We start from the raw sequence: 26,277 nt of genomic DNA, 5'->3' as shown, positions 1-26,277 counted from the left end.
GTATGTTAACTCCTGTACAACCTGCCAGCGTAACAAAGGATCCAAATCGTGGGGCTTGTTAAGACCACTGCCAGTTCTGGAACAACCATGGAAGAAGATATCTATGGATATGGAGTGGACTAACCCCCTCAGAAGAGTTCACGACCATCTTGGTGGTAGTGGACCGTCTATGATAGGCATGATAGAGGGGTACAATTTACCTCCAGATTTTGGAGAAGTCTCTGCAAGATTCTGCCAATTGAAGTATGCTTATCCTCAGCCTATCACCCACAAAGTAACAGTCAAACTGCAAGAACTAATCAAACCTTAGAACAATATCTAAAATGTTTGTTCTTTCTCTCAAGATGACTGGATTCCCTTACTCCAGTGTGTGGAGTTTGCATACAACAACTTTGTGCATACTGCTACCAACCAGTCGCCCCTTCTGGGCTAATTATGGATTCCACCCCTCATTTCTGCCCAACATCATTCCTGAAGCTTCAGTTCCGGCAGTCCAAGACAGAATAAGCTTCACCCAAGCAAATTACCAAACACTCCGGGAGTCCATGCAAAAGGATCAAGAGGACTATAAAAGACAATATGACAAGAGAAGAAGAGAAAATCCTATCTTTAAAGTTGGGGATAAAGTGTGCCTCTCTTCAACAAATGTCAAGCTTTCGTGCCCTTCCCAGAAACTAGGGCCAAAATGTATCGGTCCATTTGAAAAAAAAGAGGGAAGTTAACCGGTGGCATTCGAAACTTGCACTGCCGAATTTTTATAAGATTCATCCCGTGTTCCATGTCCCCCTGCCTTAAATCAGCTATACCCAGCCTATTCCCTGGGAGAGAAGAATTGCCACCGCCTCCAGTCTCAGTGGGAAACGTCTACAGAATTTGAAGTGGAAGCCATCCCGGACTGTCAGAGGAGAGGTAGGCAAATTCAATTCCCTATTAAGTGGAAAGGGTATTCTGCAGAGGAAAACTCATGGGAACCTGCAAGCAATGTACATGCCCCTAGCCTCTTGCAAAGATTCCGCAACAGACACCCTGAAAAATGGGCTCATTTGAGCATCCCCTTGGGGGGGCACTGTCGGGGAAATGGCCATAGAAGAACTGGCAATGTTACCAATATCCATCATGGGCGCATCTGGCAAACTTCCATGCCCAATGGCACATGCAGGGCGAACCGGCATGGCACACTCATGGCGTGACTGGCCTATTAAAACCTGCTGCTGTGAGCCCTAGATTGATGTATTATCATCAGCTCCCTTGTGTTTCCTGTGTATCCTGACCCTTGGACCTCCCCTTACCGAACCAACTTGCCTTGACCTGCTTATCCTGATCTCCTGGTTTGACCTCTGGCTTGTACTTCCGACTCTGCTCCTGTCTGCTCCACTGTGTTTGAACCGGGCTTGGCTCAGTGACTCTGCTACTACTATCTAACCATATATGACTCTATCTTGTTCTAGTTCTGCCATCTGAACCGGCTACTGACTGATCTACCATTTATGACCCCTGGCCTGGCTCCTGGTTCTGTTTCTGGTCTGCTCTACTGCCAAGTTCGCCTGGTGCCACCCAATCACACCTTCCCTACAGTGCATCCTGCTTGTTCCAGCTACCTTCCGGTGATCAGCTCATCAGACCACAGTAACCGGCAAACTGTTCTTCTTTGGGCACTGCATTTCCTGTACAACCTTCAGGGGTGCGCTGCACTTAGCTGCAAGGGGAGCCCTCTCAGCACCTCGGCCTCGCACCTGGTACGTGGCACCATTTTAAAATGGCCTCCCACCAGCTTGCCCGCACTGTCCTGCCGTTTATGTACAACAACTGGACAGTAAGTGGTTAAAGTGGTTAAAGTGTATGTACAGCCAACCTTTTTTTGGTTTTGGGTAGAGTGGTCAAGGGTTAGGTCCACTGACACGTTTTCATCTTCCAATGGGGACATCTGGTAGGGTCACAAGAGGAAATATCTTTGAGTCAGGAAGTAAAACATGAAAAAGAAAAAAAATAATGGGGGGTCTTAACCAGTCTCTACTCCATGGGTGCTCAACCTGGGGCCCTCAGGCTGTTGAGAAACTACAAGCCCCATCATGCCTCTGCCTTTGGGAGTCATGCTTTTAACTGTCAGCTTTACAATGCCTCATGGGACTTGTAGTTCTGCAACAGCTGGAGGACCACAGGTTGAACACCTATGCTCTACTGACCAAGGATTTGCAATTAGCGGACCTCCAGCTGTTGCAAGTCCCATCATGCCTCTGCCTCTGGGTGTTATGCTTGTGTCTTTCAAAGTCTTGCTATGCCTCATGGGACTTGTAGTTCTGCAACAGCTGGAGGTCCGCTAATTGCATATCCCAAGTCTACTCTATCCAAAACAAAAAGAAAAAAAGGCTTTACACACTTTATAGTGAACAAATGTGGATTAGCGTAAAATACATGGTTTGTTTTTTTGGGGGGGTTTATATTTAATTTATAGAGCAGGAAAAAAACATGGTTATTTTTGTTTGTTTTGTTTTGTTTTTGTTTTTTTTGTAAACATATTTAATTAATAGAGCAGGAAAAGGCAGGGTTTTTTTTGTTTGTTTGTTTATTTGTTTTTTTTACCCATATTTAATTTATTGAGCAGGAAAAAGCATGTTTTTTTGTTTTTGTTTTTTACCCATATTTAATTTATAGAGCAGGAAAAAGCACAATGTTCTTTATATGCTTTTTATTAGAAATAAAACACGTTCATTTGTGCTCAGAAAACTGTACAAAAAAACTGACAAACACAGATCGGAAAAAAACAAAACAAAAAAATTTAAAAGTAAACGGGGGGTAATTGGGCAAAGGAAAAAAAAAACAAAAAACAAAAATAAAAAAAATAACAGTTATTAAACAAACACATAGTTATTACATAACATTGCTAATGTTTTTTTGGGGGGGATTTGATGATCGGGACAATTTGAGTGTTAAAAAAATTAAAACACAGTAAAAAGATATTTATATGGTAAAATTCATTATGTGTAATTATAATAATTACAATATAATACAACACGGCACTTGATGCCTTGTGCTTTCTCTTCATATATATAATCTAAAATCTGACAATTACATCACAGTTTTAAGTAATCTTTTTTTTTTTCTCCTTAATTTACTATTTTGGATTTTTTTTTAAATCATTTAAACATTAATAGATTTATTTAATATACAGGTCATGACAAGATAAATGTCATTAATTTTTTTTTCCAAAAATAAAAATAACACTGGAGCCAAAATAAAAAAAATGCTTGCATATCAAGCAACTTGCTTTAAGTTTAAATTATGCATCTTTTTTAATTTTCCATTGACGCAACAGATGTTGTTGGGATACTTGGATTCCACCTCTTGCGTTTCGTGCCCCTCTTGGGCATTTATTGAAGAAGCGGTCAAGTTGCTGTAGACTCCTAACCAACCGCTACCAGGCAACCTCGTCCTTCGGAGTTCTTGGTCAAATGGAAAGTTTCTCGAAAAGGAGAAGAGCAAAGAAACAAGTGCTCTAAAGTTTGGGAACACTTTATTGGGTCTCCATAGCTTATTTTTTTTTTTTTTTTTTTTTTTAATGCAGTCCGTCAAGTCCCACAAGCCATTGTTACAAAACTATATATATTAACGTTTTTGCTTAGAACAATCTTATCGTAACAAAAAAAATTCATCTGCTTGACCTAGCAGAGGGTGAAGATTGGTCAATCAAAAGGAATTCTTATGCGGTTCTCTTTATAACAGTCAAAGACTTCCATTCAACATTTAATCTTCACTTGATCTAGGTTTAAAGCCTCACTCTGCTGGGTTGAATTATTATTATTTCTTTTTTTTTTCTTTTTTTTATTTGGTTCTATCTACTCAGACTAGTCAAGGATAACCGGGACCCAGTTTTCAGGGCCAGCTCTAGCGGGGTTTTTTTCTTTTGTGGTTGAAACCTAAACATACTTTATGGAGATAATCAAGCAAGGTATTACATCACTGAAGATTTAGGTCTGATTCTATAATAGCTGGCCCCGAGATCTTTTTATATAATACACCAAAGTACTATATACTTGTTAATTGCTATCGGAAGCTATTGAGCGTCTTTTTTTCTTTGTCGAAGAAGATTTTTGTTATTTTGAAATAATTGCCAGCCAACCATCGTGGATTCCTCAGTGTCACCTCCGCTTGAAGGCCAACGACTCCTTTGAAGTTGATCTCCGTCCACTTCGCCTCATCATCTGGCCGCTCAGCCAATACGTCATCTTTTTTTTGTTTTGTTTTGCCACACCCGGGAGAGAGAGCACGTTGTGTCTACCTCTAAGAGCCTAAACGGAATATCCCTTCTGAGAATAATGCAAAAAAGTACTTTAACAAGGTTTCAAAAGAAACCAAACATCTCTCCGTTTTATATGGAACCATATTCTTTAAAAATAAAAAGAAGTCTTTATCTTAAGCTTCAGACCTCAGTCTGAAGATCAATTATGTCTTGCCCCACCAGAGGTATCGTTGCCCCAGTTTTTTCCCACTCCACAGTCTTTAGTTCTAAGGGAGAAGGTGACACTGGCTCCATGTCCTTTTTAACCCAAGATGGTGGAGACTGAATCTTCCTCATGCCTTCCCAAGACCTCTTGCTGGGTGTCTGCTGTTTCTCTATCTGTAGAAGGACGAAAGAAATTTTCAAATTAGAGATGGATAGATAGATAGATAGATAGATAGATAGATAGATAGATAGATAGATAGATAGATAGATAGATAAATAGATAGATGATATGGCCATACATTTGAGGACACCACATACTTATATGGTCAAAAATAATGGACAATTTATTGACTTCGGATTTTTCCAGTGAAGGTTTCTGTCAATGCTACAGCATACAAAGACATTGTAGACAACTGTGCTCCTCCAACCTTTAGGGAAGGCCCTTTACTGTTCTAACATGACCCCTGTGTACAAAGCCAACTCCATAAAGACATGGTGTGACCAGTTTGGCATGGGGAAACACAAGTGTCCTGCACAGAGCCCTGGGGTCAATCCTACTAAACACCTTTAGGATGGATTGGAATTGTGAGCCAGCTCCATAAAGACATGGTGTGACCAGTTTGGTGTGAATGAACTTGAGTGTCATGCACAGAGCCCTGACCTCAACCCTACTGAACACCTTCAGGATGAATTGGAATTTGGAATTGTGAGCCAGCTCTATAAAGACATGGTTTGACCAGTTTTGGTGTGTTGGAACTCGAGTGTGCTTCAGAGAGTCCTGACCTCAACCCTACTGAACACCATAAAATGCACAGAAATTCTCACAAACACCACAAAAATCTTGTGGAAAGCCTCGCCAGAAGAGTGGAGGATATTACAGCCATGGAGGAGGATAACTCAATATTAATGTCCATTGGGGAACTCCATAATAATGGCCATGGTTTTTGGAATGAGATGTCCAGCTCCATAAAGACATGGTCTGACCAGTTTGATGTGGAGGAACGTGAGTGTCCTTACCTCAACCCTTCTGAAAACCTTTGGGATGAATTGGAACGCCAATTGTGAGCCAGATATTCTCATCCAACATCAGTATCTGACCTCACAAATGGGCACAAAGTCCTACAGACACCCTCCAAAATGTTATGGAAATTTTGGAGACAAGTGTGCTTTTCTAACCTTGTGGTAACAGTTTGAAGACCCTTTTCTTTTCCAGCATGATTGTCCCCCCCCCCCCGTGAACAAAGCCAGCTCCATAAAAGACATGGTGTGACCAGTTTCTTGTGGAGGAACTTGAGTGTCCTGCACAGAGCCCTATTGAACACCTTTTGGATGAACTGGAATGCTAATGGCGAGTCACATCTTCTCATCCAACATCAGTACCTGACCTCATAAAATGGGCACAAATTCTCACAAACACCACAAAAATCTTGTGGAAAGCCTCTCTGGAAGAGTGGAAGATGTTATAGCCACAAAGGAGGGTAACTCTATATTAATGGCCATGGGGGAACATTATAATAATGGTCTTGTTTCTGGGAATGAGATATCACTCTCCATAAAGTCATGGTTTGACCAGTTTAGTGTCGAGGAACTTGAGTGCCTTGACCTCAACCCTAATGAGCACCTTTGGGATGAATTGGAATGCCAAATGTGAGCCAGGTCTTCTCATCCAGCATCAGGACCTGACCTCACAAATGGGTGCAAATTACCACAGACACCCTCCAAAATCTGGTGGAAAGTCTTCCCAGAAGAGTGGAGGATTTTATAGCCACAAAATAGATTAACTCTACATTAATGGCCATGGAGGGACATCATAATAATGGCCATGGTTTCTGGAATGTGATGTGCTGCTCCATAAAGCCATGGTTTGACCAGTTTGGTGTGGAGGAACTCAGGTGTCCTGCACAGAGTCCTGACCTCAACCCTACTTATCACTTTTGGGATGAATTGGAATGCCAATAGTGAGCCAGATCTTCTCATCCAACACCAGTACCTGACCTCACAAATGGGCACAAATTCCCCTTAGACATCCTCTAAAAATGTAGAAAGTCTTCCCAGAAGATTGGAGGATGCTATAACTGCAAATGTGCGAAGGGCAACTTCATATAGCTATGGTTTTGGAAGCAAAATGGGGCTAACTCCATATTAATGCACATGATCTTGGCATGGGATGTCCAACAAATTCATATAATAGTCATGGTCAGGTGTCCACAAACCTTTGGCCATATGGTAGAAATAAACAGATAGGGAGTTTGATTGTTGAAAGTAGGTTTTTCTGTTATCTCGCTCATACTTGGGGGAAAAAACTTGATCACTAAACCAAAGGATTTTCCAAAAGCATGCATATTGTCATCTCCAAAAGATTTGGATGTTCATCGTCAAAGATGAACATTTTAATTCTTCGGAAAACAATGGAAGGGGTCTTAGGATCTCAGTATACAGAGTAGTGCTAGATGTTCCCACTATATCTTTCCACCATCCAGAGCATCTAGAAATATAGAGAAATTACGGCAGAAAAGGACCAAGTGATCCATCATGTCTGCCCCCCTCCCCCTCTCTTTTTTTTTTAGGTTTTAGGCTAAATAAGTAAAATTTTACTAGAGCTTTTTTCAGTGGGAATTTGGGGGAATGCAGTTTCAGCACCTCCAGCACTAAATGTATATAATGCCAAGGGGTGGTCTATCAGCTAGCTGTGGGGGATCTATTGTCACTGGAGAGATCTATTGTTGCTAGGGAGTTCTACTGGTGGGTGGGATCTATTGTTTCTGGGGGTCAATTGGTGATTGGAGGTATCTACCGTTGAAGGATGATTTATGTTGCTGGCTGCTGGAGAGTCTATTGATGCTTTCTACTGGGAGATCGATTGGCGTGGGGAAATCTATTGTTGCTAGGGGGTCTTTTGTTGTTGGGGGGTCTATTGTTGCTGGGGGGATCTATTGTTGCTGGGAAGGATCTATTGTTGCTGGGGGTTTGTTTATATAAGTAAGTGGTGCAGCGCTCAGAAGTTAAATGAGTCCATAGAAAGTCAATCTAACGATGGTGTTCAACACACTTCACATCAAAAGGTGGTTAGCAGAAGGTAAAAGAGGAGGAAACCATCACCACCACCCGGGGGCCCATTGTTGCTGGGGGTTTATTGTTGTTGGGTGGGGGTCTATTGTTGCTGGGGGGTCTAATGTTGCTAGGGAGTCTGTTGTTGCTGGGGGATCATATTGTTGCTAAGGGGGTCTATTGTTGGTGGGAGGGATATATTTTTTCTCTGGGGTCTGTAGTTGCCGGGGGGGACCTATTTTACTGCCTTTCATTAGCAAATTCCATATAAACGACTTAGTACCAAAAATTATACTTGGTTCTGTATTCTCGAAAAGGGGCGGTACTGGAGGTGGGTAGGGGGTGGAACCAAGGGGTGGTACTGGGAGGTGGGTAGGGGGTGGAACCAAGGGGCGCTACTGGGGGGTTGGCAGGGGGTGGAACCAAGGGACGGTACTCAGAGGTGGGGGACAGGGAGTGAAGGGGGGAGTACCTGCACCTATTCTCTGAGAAAAATGCCCTAGTCACAATCGAAGGTCCTTATCACATGTACTGGGGTCACAATCGAAGGTCCTTGTCACACGTACTGGGGTCATAATCGAAGGTCCTTGTCACACGTACTGGGGTCACAATCGAAGGTCCTTGTCACACGTACTGGGGTCACAATCGAAGGTCCTTGTCACACGTACCGGGGTCACAATCGAAAGTCCTTGTCACACGTACTGAGGTCACAATCAAAGGTCCTTGTCACATGTACTGGGGTCACAATCGAAGGTCCTTGTCACATGTACTGGGGTCACAATCGAAAGTCCTTATCACACATACCAGGGTCACAATCGAAGGTCCTTGTCACACGTACCGGGGTCACAATCGAAAGTCCTTGTCACACGTACTGAGGTCACAATCAAAGGTCCTTGTCACATGTAGTGGGGTCACAATCGAAGGTCCTTGTCACACGTACTGGGGTCACAATCGAAAGTCCTTATCGCACATAGCGGGGTCACAATGGAAGGTCTTTGTCACATGTACTGGGGTCACAATCGAAGGTCCTTGTCACACGTACTGGGGTCACAGTTGAAGGTCCTTGTCACATGTACTGGGGTCACAATTGAAGGTCCTTATCACATGTACTGGGGTCACAATCGAAGGTCCTTGTCACATGTAGTGGGGTCACAATCGAAGGTCCTTGTCACTAGTACTGGGGTCACAATCGAAGGTCCTTGTCACATGTACTGGGGTCAGAATCTAAGGTCCTTGTCACATGTACTGGAGTCACAATCGAAGGTCCTTGTCACATGTACTGGGGTCACAATCGAAGGTCCTTGTCACATGTACTGGGGTCACAATCGAAGGTCCTTGTCACATGTACTGGGGTTACAATCGAAGGTCCTTATCACACGTACTGGGGTCACAATCGAAGGTCCTTGTCACATGTACTGGGGTCACAATCGAAGGTCCTTGTCACAAGTACTGGGGTCACAATCGAAGGTCCTTATCACACGTACTGGGGTCACAATCGAAGGTCCTTGTCACACGTACTGGGGTCATAATCGAAGGTCCTTGTCACATGTACTGGGGTCACAATCGAAGGTCCTTCTCACATGTACTGGGGTCACAATCGAAGGTCCTTGTCACATGTACTGGGGTCACAATCAAAGGTCCTTGTCACATGTACTGGGGTCACAATCAAAGGTCCTTGTCACATGTACTGGGGTCACAATCGAAGGTCCTTGTCACATGTACTGGGGTCACAATCAAAGGTCCTTGTCACATGTACTGGGGTCACAATCGAAGGTCCTTATCACATGTACTGGGGTCACAATCGAAGGTCCTTGTCACATATACTGGGGACACAATCGAAGGTCCTTATCACATGTACTGGGGTCACAATCAAAGGTCCTTATCACATGTACTGGGGTCACAATCGAAGCTCCTTGTCACATGTACTGGGGTCACAATCGAAGGTCCTTGTCACATGTACTGGGGTCACAATCGAAGGTCCTTATCACATGTACTGGGGTCACAATCGAAGGTCCTTATCACATGTACTGGGGTCACAATCGAAGGTCCTTGTCACACGTACTGGGGTCACAATCGAAGGTCCTTATCACACGTACTTGGGTCACAATCGAAGGTCCTTGTCACATGTACCGGGGTCACAATCAAAGGTCCTTGTCACATGTACCGGGGTCACAATCGAAGGTCCTTATCACACATACCGGGGTCACAATCTAAGGTCCTTGTCACATGTACTGGGGTCACAATCGAAGGTCCTTATCACATGTACTGGGGTCACAATCGAAGGTCCTTATCAGATGTACTGGGGTCACAATCGAAAGTTCCTTGTCACATGTACTGGGGTCACAATCAAAGGTCCTTGTCACATGTACAGGGGTCACAATCGAAGGTCCTTGTCACACGTACTGGGGTCACAATCAAAGGTCCTTGTCACATGTACTGGGGTCACAATTGAAGGTCCTTGTTACACGTACTGGGGTCACAATCGAAGGTCCTTGCCACATGTACTGGGGTCATAATCGAAGGTCCTTGTCACACGTACTGGGGTCACAGTTGAAGGTCCTTGTCACATGTACTGGGGTCACAATCGAAGGTCCTTGTCACATGTACTGGGGTCACAATCGAAGGTCCTTGTCACATGTACTGGGGTCACAATCGAAGGTCCTTGGCACATGTAGTGGGGTCACAATCGAAGGTCCTTGTCACATATACCGGGGTCACAATCGAAGGTCCTTGTCACACGTACTGGGGTCATAATGGAAGGTCCTTGTCACATGTACTGGGGTCACAGTTGAAGGTCCTTGTCACATGTACTGGGGTCACAATCGAAGGTCCTTATCACATGTACTGGGGTCACAGTTGAAGGTCCTTGTCACATGTACTGGGGTCACAATCAAAGGTCCTTGCCACACGTACTGGGGTCATAATCGAAGGTCCTTGTCACATGTACTGGGGTTATAGTTGAAGGTCCTTGTCCATTTACTGGGGTCACAATCGAAGGTCCTTGTCACACGTACTGGGGTCACAGTTGAAGGTCCTTGTCACATGTACTGGGGTCACAATTGAAGGTCCTTATCACATGTACTGGGGTCACAATCGAAGGTCCTTGTCACATGTAGTGGGGTCACAATCGAAGGTCCTTATCACACGTACTGGGGTCACAATCGAAGGTCCTTGTCACATGTAGTGGGGTCAGTTCGGAGTGGAGCAAATAATCCAAACAACACGTCTTTGGCATGTGGGGGAAACCTATTCAAGCTAACCCAATGCAGATAGTGTCCTATCCAGGATTTGTACCAAGGACCCCGGTGCTGCAAGGACAGAGGGGCTAATTCTGACTCTACAACATGTCAGGGAAGGTTTATATATACAGGTTGGGGGGGTGTAAGGAAGGGGCTCTTCTCATGGTTGCCCACCTTGCTCTCCGCTGTTGGAGACTCCTTCTCCGCATGCTGCAGTTTCCGATTTAAGTCCTGGAACATGTCCTGGTGACGTTTCCTGGTGTGCATAATTTTCTGTAGAAAAGAAGGATTTTTGGGGTTTTTATTTTTTATTTTCTACTCTATAAAAACAAAGGCGACACACAACAGTTATGCTATAAACAGTCCCGGGACAAAATCATCCAGTGCCCAGGGTTCAAAGATGGCCAATTGCTGCCCCCTTCATTATGTGCGAGTAGAGGAAGAGGAGAGAGAGCACAGCCAGCACCTCCTCCCGGCTCTCTCCTCCTCTCATTGCCACTTCCAGCGATTGGCTGACAGAAGTAGTGATGCCGCTGTCACTACTCTTGTCAGCCTTATCGTAGAAGGAATTTGCGGCACCCCCATCCCTATAATACACTCTGCGCCCAGGGAAGCCACCCCTTCTGCCCACCCCATGTCCCGGCCCTGGCTATAAATAGGGCTGCCATCATAAATCTTGGGGCCCCTGTACAGCCTTCCTGACAGGGCCCCCTTCCCTCAGCCTGGGTGGGTGTGGGGCCCCAAACACGCCTCCAGCTGCAGGAACAATCCACTCATTCGTGCAGCCAGAGTACCTGTGTGAATGAACCCCTAATTATGTCCTTTTTTCTAACAATGTATTGTTTTTTTTACAGTTTTGTTATTTTTTTTAGATTACAGCTGTGTGTGTGTGTGTGTGTGTGTGTGGGGGGGGGCTTTAGTGAAATATCAGGGGTACATAGACCCCCGATCTTTCATTTTTTAGACAGAGAAAGAGATTGAGGACACAGATTCCCAATCCCTGCCTCTGCAACCTCAGCTGCCCTGCAGGTGAATGAACAGGAACCGCTCTGCACAGAGACTCCCTGTTCATTCACAAAGTTTCCTATGCTTCAGTTATGAATGAACACAGGAGCGATCAGTACCACTCACTCGCTGTGTTCATTCAGGAAAGAAAAGGGCCGGTACCGGTTTTCCACCCCCTGCTCTCCATCCTGAAACTGATCCCCTTTGTACACACAGTAGCTGACAGCCGGTAGGAGGGAGAGGAGGAGAGTCCCAACAGTGCTGCAGGGGAAGGGAACACAGGGGGATTGGAGCTGTAGGGGAAGGGGATCCTGGACAGGAGAGGGGGCAGGGGCCACCAAATCCCTGAAACCGATCCCCTGTGGCTCCCCCTGCAGCAGCTTACAGAAGGTGGGACAGAGAGGAGGAGAAGCCAGAAATGCTGCAGAGGAAGGGGAACATAGCGGGATTGGAGCTGTGGAGGAAGGGGATCCTGGAAGGGAGAGGGGGCAGAGGCCACTCAATCCCTGAAACTGATCCCTCGTGGCTCCCCCTGCAGCAGCTTACAGCCAGTGGGGGGGGGGGGGGAGAGGAGGAGACGCCCAACAGTGCTGCAGGTGAAGGGGAATACAGGGGGATTGTAGCTGCTAGGGAAGGGGATACTGGACAGGAGAGAGGCCAGAGGCCACCCAATCCTTGAAACCGATCCCCTGTGGCTCCCCCTGCAGCAGCTGACAGCTGGTGGGAGGGAGAGGAGGAGATGCCAGCTGGGCTGTAGGGAGGGAAGTGCCTGTACCGTAAAGTGGCCCTCCGTTAAACTGATGGGGCCCCTCGTACAGGAGAACTGGTGCTACCCCCTTATCGGCAGCCCTCTTCTACCTGTTTAGCCAACCACATCCAACCCTCCAAGGTAGACTCCTGTCTGGTTGGTGGCTGTGACAAGCTTTGAGACATTTACTTTATGTCAAGCTTTTTGTATGGAAGTGGTGGGTGTGGCTGGGAACCACTCTCCAGCATCACAAGCAGGTATTGCCAGATCACCTGATTGCTAATAAAAAGGGGGAGGGGCAGTAAATTATTGCTTGTCCTCTTTGTGGAAGCAGTAATCTCTCTGCAGAGCTCCGACACCCCCCCCCCTGTCAGAGCTAGAACTCTCCAATCAGCATGAGGTTTGGCGATTGGAGCGCTCTAGCTCTGACTCAGCAAGGGGCATGGCAAAACCTCTGCAGAGAGACCACTGCTTCCACACAGTGAGAAAATACCTTCTCTGCCGCATGCTGGCAGGGGACAGGCTTCTCTTATAATTCTGCGGCTGCTTTAAAAAAAAAAAAAATAGCTGTAAGGCCCTATTCACACTTTGCATAGAGGGGACTTGCGTTCCCGCTTAGGATTTTGTGTGGCCGATTTTCACACAATTCCGCGTGTCACGCTTGGAGCAGCCAATTCACTTCAGTGGGTCGCCCTGTGTGCGTTTCTCACCCAAAAAAAAAGCTCCGGCTCCTTTTTCGGTGACAGGATTTCATGCGATTTTAAAAGGCGCATTTTGCCGCTGTTGCAGCGGGATTCTGCGACAATCTCGGCAAAATCGCAGCGCGTTTGGGTGTCTAATTTAGAACAAGTGGCGCGTTGCATGTTTTGCAGCCATTCCCACGTCATTTTGGAATCATGGGCAGAATCGCGCCGATTTCGCCCGTGATTACCAATCGCCAAGTGTGAATGGGGCCTAAGTGTAACGCTTCACAATTTTGGGAAATAGTTTATTGATTAAAAACCAAAAAGTATAAAAAATACGTTCATTTTTTTTTTTTTTTTTTAAATCTTACAAAATGTTTAAAAAATTACAACTTACCTCAAAATCTAGTTCTGCATACCGCGACTTTCTTCTCTGTAAATGCAAACAAAAGGAAAACACATGAGATCTCCCCCAATGAGGACCTGAGGTCACCAGATCAAATAATCATAATTACAAATGTCTGCTAAAATAAAGATTTGAGGCATTATCACGGGTATGGTAGTGTTTTTTTTTTCTTTACTTACCTCCTGATGTTTATTAGGTTTTTGTATTTCTATTTCCCTTTTTTTTTTTTTGTATTTTTTTCTTATTTCAGTTTTTTTTTTTTTTTTTTTTAGCTGTTCTTTTCTTGATTTTTGTATATTTTGATATTATTTGGATAATAAAGCTGGTATAACTGAATTTGCTTGAAATTTTTTAAAACTTTTTTAAAATTGTAATTATTTTTTATTTTACCATATTAGGTCACCCGCAAAGTAATTTTTTTTTTTATTTTCGAGTGACCTAACATGGCCAAAAAACCAAAACAAAAAAAAAGACCCCTGCAGCCAGCAACAATAGATTGCAACAATAGACCCCCACTGGAAACAATAGAACCAGATCAAATATTCATAATTACAAATGTGTGCTAAAATAAAGATTTGAGGCACTATCACTGGTATGGTAGTTGCCTATTTTTTTTTTTTTTGCTTACCTCCTGATGTTTATTAGGTTTTTGTATTTTTATTTCCCACTTTTTAGTATTTTGTTTGTTCTTGATTTTGGTATATTTTGATATTATTTGGACAATAAATCTGTTATACCAGAATTTGTTTTACATTTATTTATTTATTTATTTTTTAACCATATTAGGTCACTCGCAAAGTAATTTTTTATTTATTTATTTTTAATTTTCAAGTGACCTAAAATGGCCAAAAAAAAAATACATATATATATTTTTTTTAAAAAAAGGCATACATAGTTTTTGTTCCATGTATCCCTATAGGACTAGATGACTTTTGAACGGTTTATTCTGTTATAATGGAATATTTATTTATATGAATTTATTTCTTGAATCATATATGTGAATACAGTGCCGCTGCAAATTTATGTCCAGCCAAAGATTTGTATTTTCTTAGTTTCGGCTAAAATAGGGAAGGATTAGAACCCCTGTTAGGTTTTAACTGCTATCTGCGGCTCTGCCCCCTTGTCTCCACCAACTACCCACCCCCCAAGTACCGCCCCTTTTAGAAAATACAGAACTAAATATTATTTCTTGGTGCTAATTAATTTGTATGGAATTTTCTAATGAAAGGCAGTAAAATATATATCCCTGCAGCCAGCAAAAATAGACCCCCCCAGCAATAGACCCCCCAGCAACAATAGATCCCCCCAGCAACAATAGACCCCCCCCAGCAATAGACCCCCCAGCAACAATAGATCCCCCCAGCAACAATAGACCACATCCAGCAATAGACCCCCCCCCGGCAACAATAGATCCCTCCCAGCAACAATAGACCCCTCCACAACCCCCACCAGCAACAATAGATCTTCCAGTAGCCAGCATCTATAGACTCTCCAGCAACAATAGACCCCGCCCTCAGCAGTAGATGACCTCCAGGAACAATAGATCCCCCACCACAAGCAACAGATCTCTCCAGAAACAATAGATCACCCCACAGCAAAGTACCCCCCCCCCCACCACCATCAACAGAACATATCCACTCCAGCAATAATAGACCCCCACCAGCAACAATATATTTCCCAGCAGCCAGCATCAATAGACTTTCCAGCAGCAAGCAACAATAGACCCCTCCCTCAACAGTAGATCTCTACCATCAACATTTGACCTTCTGCAACAATAGATCCCCCACCACAAGCAACAGACCTCCTTCCCCGCAACAATAGATCGCCCCACAACAAAGTACCCCTCACCATCGACAGATCCACCCCAGCAACAATATACCCCCCACCAGCAACACTAGATTACCCAGCAGCCAAAATCAATCAACTTTCCAGCAGCAAACAACAATAGACCCCTCCCCTCAACAGTAGATCTCTCCTATCAACAATTGACCATAAACATTATTATAAGCATAAAACATAAGATCCCACAATGGTTCCATAAGGTACAGAGGTCACAATATCAGACACCTGTTCAAGAGATGAGCAGATGGAGGTCTTAATTATCACAATTAACACTAGGACTGCACCCTATGAGGTATACAATGGGACTGCACCCTAGGAGGTATACAATGGGACTTCACCCTAGGAGGTATACAATGGGACTGCCCCCTAGGAGGTATACAATGGGACTTCACCCTAGGAGGTATACAATGGGACTGCACCCTAGGAGGTATACAATGGGACTTCACCCTAGGAGGCCTATAATGGGACTGCCCCCTAGGAGGTATACAATGGGACTTCACCCTAGGAGGCCTATAATGGGACTGCCCCCTAGGAGGCATACAATGGGACTGCACCCTAGGAGGTATACAATGGGACTTCATCCGAGGAGGTATACAATGGGACTTCACCCTAGGAGGCCTATAATGGGACTGCCCCCTAGGAGGTATACAATGGGACTTCATCCGAGGAGGTATACAATGGGACTTCACCCTAGGAGGTATACAATGGGACTGCACCCTAGGAGGTATACAATGGGACTGCACCCTAGGAGGTATACAATGGGACTGCACCCTAGGAGGCCTATAATGGGACTGCCCCCTAGGAGGTATACAATGGGACTGCACCCTAGGAGGTATACAATGGGACTGCCCCCTAGGAGGTATACAATGGGACTTCATCCGAGGAGGTATACAATGGGACTTCACCCTAGGAGGAATACAATGGGACTGCACCCTAGGAGGTATACAATGGGACTGCACCCTAGGAGGTATACAATGGGACTGCCCCCTAGGAGGTATACAATGGGACTTCATCCGAGGAGGTATACAATGGGACTTCACCCTAGGAGGAATACAATGGGACTGCACCCTAGGAGGTATACAATGGGACTGCACCCTAGGAGGTATACAATGGGACTGCCCCCTAGGAGGTATACAATGGGACTGCACCCTAGGAGGTATACAATGGGACTTCACCCTAGGAGGTATACAATGGGACTGCACCCTAGGAGGCCTATAATGGGACTGCCCCCTAGGAGGTATACAATGGGACTGCCCCCTAGGAGGTATACAATGGGACTGCACCCTAGGAGGTATACAATGGGACTGCACCCTAGGAGGCATACAATGGGACTGCACCCTAGGAGGCCTATAATGGGACTGCCCCGTAGGAGGTATACAATGGGACTGCACCCTATGAGGTATACAATGAGACTGCACCCTATGAGGTATACAATGAGACTGCACCCTATGAGGTATACAATGAGACTGCACCCTATGAGGTATACAATGGGACTGCACACTATGGGGTATACAATGGGAATGCACCCTATGAGGTATACAATGGGACTGCACCCTAGGAGGTATACAATGGGACTGCACCCTATGAGGTATACAATGGGACTGCACCCTAGGAGGTATACAATGGGACTGCACCCTAGGAGGTATACAATGGGACTGCACCCTAGGAGGTATACAATGGGACTTCACCCTAGGAGACATACAATGAGACTGCACCCTAGGAGGTATACAATGGGACTGCACCCTAGGAGGTATACAATGGGACGTCACCCTAGGAGGTATACAATGGGACCTCACCCTAGGAGGTATACAATGAGACTGCACCCTAGGAGGTATACAATGGGACGCCACCCTAGGAGGTATACAATGGGACCTCACCCTAGGAGGCATACAATGGGACTGCACCCTAGGAGACATACAATGAGACTGCACCCTAGGAGGTATACAATGGGACGTCACCCTAGGAGGCACACAATGGGACTGCACCCTAGGAGGAATACCATGGGACTTCACCCTAGGAGGTATACAATGGGACTTCCCCCTAGGAGGTATACAATGGGACTGCACCCTAGGAGGAATACCATGGGACTTCACCCTAGGAGGTATACAATGGGACTGCCCCCTAGGAGGTATACAATGGGACTTCACCCTAGGAGGTATACAATGGGACTGCCCCCTAGGAGATATACAATGGGACTTCACCCTAGGAGATATACAATGGGACTGCACCCTAGGAGGTATACAATAGGACTGTACCCTAGGAGGTATACAATGGGACTGCACCCTAGGAGGTATACAATGGGACTGCCCCCTAGGAGGTATACAATGGGACTTCACCCTAGGAGGTATACAATGGGACTGCCCCCTAGGAGGTATACAATGGGACTTCACCCTAGGAGGTATACAATGGGACTTCACCCAAGGAGGTATACAGTGGGACTGCCCCCTAGGAGGCATACAGTGGGACTTCACCCTAGGAGTTATACAATGGGACTTCACCCTAGGAGGTATACAATGGGACTTCACCCTAGGAGGTATACAATGGGACTTCACCCTAGGAGGTATACAATGGACTGCACCCTAGGAGGTATACAATGGGACTTCACCCTAGGAGGTATATAATGGGACTTCACCCTAGGAGGTATACAATGGGACTTCACCCTAGGAGGTATACAATGGGACTTCACCCTAGGAGGCATACAATGGGACTTCACCCTAGGAGGTATACAATGGGACTTCACCCAAGGAGGTATACAATGGGACTGCACCATAGGAGGTATACAATGGGACTGCACCCTAGGAAGTATACAGTGGGACTTCACCCTAAGAGGAATACAATGGGACTTTACCCTAGGAGGCATACAATGGGACTGCACCCCAGGTGGTATACAATGGGACTTCACCCTAGGAGGTATACAATGGGACTGCAACCTAGGAGGCATACAATGGGACTGCACCCTAGGAGGCATACAATGGGACTGCACCCTAGGAGGTATACAATGGGACTGCACCCTAGGAGGTATGCAATGGGACTTCACCCAAGGAGGTATACAATGGGACTGCCCCCTAGGAGGCATACAATGGGACTGCACCCTAGGAGGTATGCAATGGGACTGCACCCTAGGAGGTATACAATGGGACTTCACCCTAGGAGGCATACAATGAGTCTTCACCCTAGGAGGTATACAATGGGACCTCACCCTAAGAGGAATACAATGGGACTTAACCCTAGGAGGCATACAATGGGACTGCACCCTAGGAGGTATACAATGGGACTGCACCCTAGGAGGTATACAATGGGACTGCCCCCTAGGAGGTATACAGTGGGACTTCACCCTAGGAGGTATACAATGGGACTGCACCCTAAGGGAGAATACAGTGGGACTTCACCCTAGGAGGTATACAATGGGACTGCATCCTAGGAGGTATACAATGGGACTGCACCCTAGGAGGCATACAATGGGACCTCACCCTAAGAGGAATACAATGGGACTTAACCCTAGGAGGCATACAATGGGACTGCACCCTAGGAGGTATACAATGGGACTGCCCCCTAGGAGGTATGCAATGTGACTTCACCCTAGGAGGTATACAATGGGACTGCCCCCTAGAAGGCATACAATGGGACTGCACCCTAGGAGGTATACAATGGGACTGCACCCTAGGAGGTATACAATGGGACTTCACCCTAGGAGGTATACAATGGGACTTCACCCTAGGAGGTATACAATGGGACTGCACCCTAGGAGGCATACAATGGGAAGTCACCCTAGGCGGTATACAATGAGACTTCACCCTAGGAGGTATACAATGGGACTGCACCCTAGGAGGTATACAATGGGACTACACCCTAGGAGGTATACAATGGGACTGCACCCTAGGAGGTATACAATGGGACTTCACCCTAGGAGGTATACAATGGGACCTCACCCTAAGAGGAATACAATGGGACTTAACCCTAGGAGGCATACAATGGGACTGCCCCCTAGGAGGCATACAATGGGACTGCACCCTAGGAGGTATACAATGGGACTGCACCCTAGGAGGTATACAATGGGACTTCACCCTAGGAGGTATACAATGGGACTGCACCCTAGGAGGTATACAATGGGACTGCACCCTAGGAGGTATACAATGGGACTGCACCCTAGAAGGTATAAAATGGGACTGCACCCTAGGAGGTATACAATGGGACTTCACCCTAGGAGGTATACAGTGGGACTGCACCCTAGGAGGTATACAATGGGACTGCACCCTAGAAGGTATAAAATGGGACTGCACCCTAGGAGGTATACAATGGGACTTCACCCTAGGAGGTATACAATGGGACTGCAACCTAGGAGGCATACAATGGGACTGCAACCTAGGAGGTATACAATGGGACTGCACCCTAGGAGGCATACAATGGGACTGCACTCTAGGAGGCATACAATGGGACTGCACCTTAGGAAACATACAATGGGACTTCACCCTAGGAGGTATACAATGGGACTTCACCCTAGGAGGTATACAATGGGACTTCACCCTAGGAGGTATACAATGGGACTGCACCCTAGGAGGCATACAATGGGACTGCACCCTAGGAGGTATACAATGGGACTGCACCCTAGGAGGCATACAACGGGACTTCACCCTAGGAGTCATACAATGGGACTTCACCCTAGGAGGCATACAATGGGACTTCACCCTAGGAGGTATACAATGGGACTTCACCCTAGGAGGTATACAATGGGACTGCACCCTAGGAGGCATACAATGGACACAGACACAGGGTGACTTACACATAAGAGGGGCCTGGGGAGCTGAAAAAGGAAGGAGTTTCCCGACCGCTCTAAGGTAAGCTGGGTTCCACGAGGCCTCCACCCAAGGTTTTTTATTATATCAATGTTGATGCATTTACCAAGGTGGACTATGACTTTAAGGTAACTTTCAAGGGTGCAATAAACTTTAAATGCCCCCTGTTAGTTTGTAATAATAAAAATAAATGATAAAAGTGAAATAAACGAAATTCAGGTGACAGTATATTATTGCAATTGTAATCTTCAATCATGTCACTGAGGGCACTTTGATCATCCCCAGTAAATTGTTCTCACCTCTAAAGAGCTCATCGATAGCGTTGAGATGTTCTCGTTTTTTGGGACAATACCCGTTGTCCCTAATTCTGCCTTTTCACACAGCCCCATTGGTATCTGAGAATCGCTGGGGTGCAGCTGATGCTTCTGCATTGGAGAACCCTGCTCGGGACATTTCATGCCCATACGTTCCCTTGGTGGACTCTTCACCATGTAGGTGGGATCGCCCATGTTGAGATGAATGAGTCGGGTCTGCGGCATCTGGTCAATGTTCATGCTGTATTTGCTGTCCTCCTTTGGCTTGGCCCTCAAGGTGGCCGTGTTGCTGGGTAAAATGACGTAGCTGGTGTCCATTGACTGCTCCTGCGCTCTGGTGAGCTCTGAGTCTAACTTTTTAAAGATGTCCCCTTCGCACATGTACATGGGCTTCGGGGGCTGGTTTTTGTCTTTTTTTAGGGTGAGCGTGTGGTTATTATATTCGTTGAGATTAATGCTTCCAAGATAATGCGGGGACCCTTGAAGATGCATTTTGGAGACGTTGGCTGGAAGACTGTTGAAGTTCGATCCCTTTTGGTGGTTCTTCATCTTTTCTTCATCTTGCAGTGATGGGCGTTTTAAAGTCCCCGTAATGGTAGATGTCCTACATGTTGAGATGTCTTTGCTAAGGGCTGGAGAAGAAAGAGAACAAAATTAAAAAAAAAATCAGTGTTTTGCACACAAATATTTACATCATGCATACATATATAACAAGTAAGACTGTATACGTACAGAAGAGAAAATGGAAATGCAAAGATTGGGCAGACATGAAAGTGTTTTCTTTCCAAAAATTGTAACGTAGGGAAAGCTTAATGCTTAATGACCATGTTTCATATCCAAAATTCTTTGAAGCCCAATGTTTATACTGTATTTGCTGTCCTCCTTTGGCTTGGCCCTCAATTTGGCCATGTTGCTGGGTAAAATGGAGTAGCTGGTGTCCATTAACTGCCCCTGGACAGTCAAAAACTTGCTCAGTGCTGAGCAACATGACCATGTTCCCCATCCAAGATTCTTTAAATCCCCATGCTCATGCTGTATTTGCTGTCCTTCTTCGGCTTGGCCTCAAGGTGGCCATGTTGCTTGGCAAAATGACATAGCTGGTGTCCATTGACTGTTTCTGCACAGTCAAGAACTTGCTCAATGCTGAGCAATATGCCCATGTTCTTAAACCAAGGTTCTTTGAAGCAGGGGTCTCAAACTGGTGGCCTCAAGTCCCATGAGGCATTGCAAGGCTGAAAGTTACAAGCATGACTCCCACAGGCAGAGGCATGATGGGACTTGTAGTTTCGCAACAGCTGGAGGGCCGCCAGTTTGAGACCCCTGCTAAAGCTTAAACATTTTTTATTTTTAGTTTTCTATACAGTGGGCATGTGGGCATGTGCCATATTGTCTGTCAAGTTTTTGTTGCTTTCTGTGTCTTTGCTTCCTGTGCCTGTAACACCTATACAAGAAATGTGGGAATAACCTGGTCATAGACCACAGAAGGGCAGTAGATGTGTAGCCTTGTTTAGCCAGGGCAATTCCACACCAGCTGATCTTGGAAGACAGAGTGTTCAGACAAGGTTTTTAAACCTCCCTTTATATTTCCTTCTCAAGCCTGGCCAGGTAGGGGTGCCCAATGGTGACCACAGAAATGTTAATGGATAGATCAGAAAATGTGTGTGTGGGGGGGGGCGGTGTCATTTCTATGGTTACCATCGGACACCTCTGGATGTTTAATGGTGACCCCTGGATGGCCTGTGTCATATCTATGCTCACCATTGGACACCCCTGGCTGGCTGGTGTCATTTATATGCTTACCATCAGACACCTCTGACTGGCCAGTCATGTGTGCCTGATGGTGACCCCTGCTTGGCCAGTGTTATTTCTATGGTCACCATCAGACATCTCTGGCTGGCCAGTCAGGGGTGTCCAATGGAGACCCCTGGCTGGCTGGTGTCATTTCTATGGTTACGATAGGACGACCTTGTCTGGCCAGTCAGGGGTGTCCAATGGTGACCCCCCTGGCTGGTTGGTGTCATTTATATGGTTACAATTGGATGACCCTGGCTGGCCAGTCAAGTGTGTCCAATGGTGAACCCTGCCTGGAGGCTGTCATTTCTGTGGTTACTATCGGACACCTCTGGCTGGCGAGTAAGAGGTGTCCAATGGTGACCCCCGGGTGACTGGCGTCATTTCTAAAGTCACCATCGGACCCCCTGGCTGGCCCGTCAGGGGTGTCCAATGCTTAACACTGCCAGGCCGGTGTTATTTCTATGGTCACCATTGGACACTTCTGGCTGGCCAGCCAGGGGTGTGTAATGGTGACCCCTGGATAGCTGGTATCATTTCTATGGTAACCATTGGACACCTCTGGCTGGCCAGTCAGAGGTGTCCAATAGTGTCTTCTGGCTGGCTGGTGTAATTTCTATGCATACCATCGGACACCTCTAACTGGCCAGTCAGGGGTGTCCAATAGTGACCCTTGGCTCGCTGGTGTCATTTCTATGGCCCTCCATCGTATATCTCTGGCTGGCCAGTCAGGGGTGTCCAATAGTGACCCCTGGGTGGCTGATGTCATTTATATGCTTACCATTAGACACCTCTAGCTGGCCAGTCAGGTGTGTCTGATGGTGACCCCTGCCTGGCCGGGGTTGTTTCTATGGTCACCATCAGACATCTCTGGCTGGCCAGTATGAGGTGCCCAATAGTGACCCCTGGCTGGGTGGTGTCATTCCTATGGTTACTATTGGACACCTCTGACTGGCCGGGGGGGGCGGGGAGGTGACCAGGCTGTAATTGCTCAACTGCAGGAATGAAAAATCAGGTCTCCAGTCCACACCCGTGCTGTAATACTCCAGGACTGGATGGACAGAAACTTTGGCAGATAAAACGGCTCTCATAGACCAACTTTGACTATTTAACTTTTTATCTGAAGTCTAACTTTAATTTGAATCTGGATTTTTTTTTCTTCCTTTTTATACTAGAAATGAAACAGATGAGATCTCATCATCACAAAGCCGAGAAGAGAAAAGCATATTTCCAATTATAAATTCCATCATTCCGGCCTCCATTAAGACGCATTTTTCCCCGCAGACTTCGCTTCCTTGCAAATTATTACTCTTACTCCGTCCTCCGGAAGATCAAATAAAGATTCTCTCAGCTTTCCTCATACAGTAATTAATCCATCAACAAAACGGTTACCTGCTTTATCTCATTTACCGGTTTATTTCACTATGAAGGTCCGTTATCGAAGGAAAAAATTATCTTTTAAAGGGTAACTCCGCTTTCATGAAAAAAATTATAGCAAAAAAAAAAGAAAAATGTACTGCACAGGCGATACCGTTTAATGTTATCAAAAATGATCTTTCCTTTTCAATATGCAGCCACTGAAATTTTCTGTAAAATTCTATGCAATATGGCAGCCTGGAGGTGTTCTGAACACTGATGGTACATGGAACAAAAAACTATTTTTTTGTTGATAGTGCAAAAAATAAAAACCACAGAGGTGATCAGACACCACTAAAAGAAAGCTTTATTTGTGGGAAAAAAAGGACAAAAATTGTATTTGGGTACAGAGTCGCACGACCGCGCAATTGTCAGTTACAGTAATGCAGCGGCGTATCGCAAAAAAATGGCTGGTTAATACAATTCCTGTAATAGGCTAACAATGCTGTTCCTCCATAGATACAGTGAGTGAGCGTTGCCACTCTAGGTTAGGAAGTATTATTTTAGATACTGTATAATAATGAATATACACAGTATCTCACAAAAGAAAGTACACCCCTCACATTTGTGTAAATCTTTTCTTATTTATTTATTTATTTCAGGTACTTATATAGCGCCGTCAATTTACGCAGTGCTTTACATATACATTGTACATTCACATCAGTCCCTACCCTCAAGGAGCTTACAATCTAAGGTCCCTAACTCACATTCATACATACTAGGGACAATTTAGACAGGATCCAATTAACCTACCGGCATGTCTTTGGAGTGTGGGAGGAAACCGGAGTACCCGGAGGAAACCCACGCAGACACAGGGAGAACATGCAAACTCCAAGCAGGTAGTGTCATGGTTGGGATTCGAACCAGTGACCCTTCTTACTGCTAGGCGAGAGTGCTACCCACTACACCACTGTGCTGCCCAACACCACTCTATCTTTTCATGTGACAACACTGAAGAAATGACACTTGTCTACAATGTAAAGTAGTGAGTGTACAGCTTGTATAACAGTGTAAATTTGCTGTCCCCTCAAAATAACTCACACACAGCCATTAATGTCTAAACCGCTGGAAACAAAAGTCAGTACACCCCTAAGTGAAAATCTCCAAATTGGGCCCAAAGTGTCAAAATTTTGTGTGGCCGCCATTATTTTCCAGCACTGCCTTAACCCTCTTGGGCATGGAGGTCACCAGAGCTTCACAGGTTGTCACTGGAGTCCTCTTCCCCTCCTCCATGATGACATCACAGAGCTGGTGGATGTTAGAGACCTTGCGCTCTCCAACTTCCGTTTGAGGATGCCCCACAGATGATCAATAGGGTTTAGGTCTGGAGACATGCTTGGCCAGTCCATCACCTTTACCCTCAGCTTCTTTAGCAAGGCAGTGGTCATATTGGTGGTGTGTTTGGGGTGGTTATCATGTTGGAATACTGCCCTGCGGCCCAGTCTCTGAAGGGAGGATCATGCTCTGCTTCAGTATGTCACAGTACATGTTGGCATTCATGGTTCCCTCAATGATCTGTAGATCCCCAGTGCCGGCAGCACTCATGCAGCCCCAGACCATGACACTCCCACCACCATGCTTGACTGTAGACAAGACACACTTGTCTTTGTCCTCCTCATCTGGTTGCCCCCACACACGCTTGTCACCATCTGAACCAAATACGTTTATCTTGGTCTCATCAGACCACAGGACATGGTTCCAGTAATCCATGTCCTTAGTCTGCTTGTCATCAGCAAACTGTTTCTGGGCTTTCTTGTGCATCATCTTTAGAAGAGGCTTCCTTCTGGGATGACAGCCATACACACCAATTTGATGCAGTGTGCGGCGTATGGTCTGAGCACTGACAGGCTGACCCCCCACCCCTACAACCTCTGCAGCAATGCTGGCAGCACTCATACATCTATTTCCCAAAGACAACCTCTGGATATGACGCTGAGCACGTGACCTCAACTTCTTTGGTGGACCATGGCGAGGCCTGTTCTGAGTGGAACCTGTCCTGTTATACCGCTGTATGGTCTTGGCCACCGTGCTGCAGATCAGTTTCAGGGTCTTGGCAATCTTCTTATAGCCTAGGCCATCTTTATGTAGAGCAACAATTCTTTTTTTCAGATCCCCAGAGAGTTCTTTGCCATGATGTGCCATGTTGTACTTCCAGTGACCAGTATGAGAGAGTGAGAGCGATAACACCAAATTTAACACACCTGCTCCCCATTCACACCTGAGACCTTGTAACACTAACGAGTCACATGACACCGGGGGGAGGGAAAATGGCTAATTGGGCCCAATTTGGAGATTTTCACTTAGGGGTGTACTGACTTTTGTTGCCAGCGGTTTAGACATTAATGGCTGTGTGTTGAGTTATTTTGAGGGGACAGCAAATTTACACTGTTATACAAGCTGTACACTCACTACTTTACATTGTAGACAAGTGTCATTTCTTCAGTGTTGTCACATGAAAAGATAGAAGAAAAGATTTACAGAGATGTGACTGAGGGGCGTACTTACTTTTGTCAGATACTGTATAATTATATATATATATATATATATATAT

The 26,277-nt window shown here is 45.6% G+C and overlaps 1 protein-coding gene across 1 annotated transcript in view; it reads right to left on the bottom strand.

The window, feature by feature from the left end:
* Positions 1 to 2,671: 2,671 nt before the first annotated feature.
* The window catches only part of ADGRB1 (adhesion G protein-coupled receptor B1), a gene marked incomplete in the record, with an annotated part of 698,266 nt that continues 674,660 nt past the window's right edge, over positions 2,672 to 26,277 (bottom strand). The window contains 4 exon segments of the mRNA XM_073629372.1: positions 2,672 to 4,615; positions 10,903 to 11,001; positions 13,562 to 13,597; positions 20,505 to 21,151. Coding sequence (XP_073485473.1) covers positions 4,418 to 4,615; positions 10,903 to 11,001; positions 13,562 to 13,597; positions 20,505 to 21,151 — 980 coding nt within the window.

This window comes from Aquarana catesbeiana, linkage group LG05, assembly GCF_042186555.1.
Source record: "Aquarana catesbeiana isolate 2022-GZ linkage group LG05, ASM4218655v1, whole genome shotgun sequence".
NCBI classification, from domain to species: Eukaryota; Metazoa; Chordata; class Amphibia; order Anura; family Ranidae; genus Aquarana; species Aquarana catesbeiana.
Note: the sequence above shows the minus strand (reverse complement) of the source record. Positions and strands in the feature narration are given on the sequence as shown.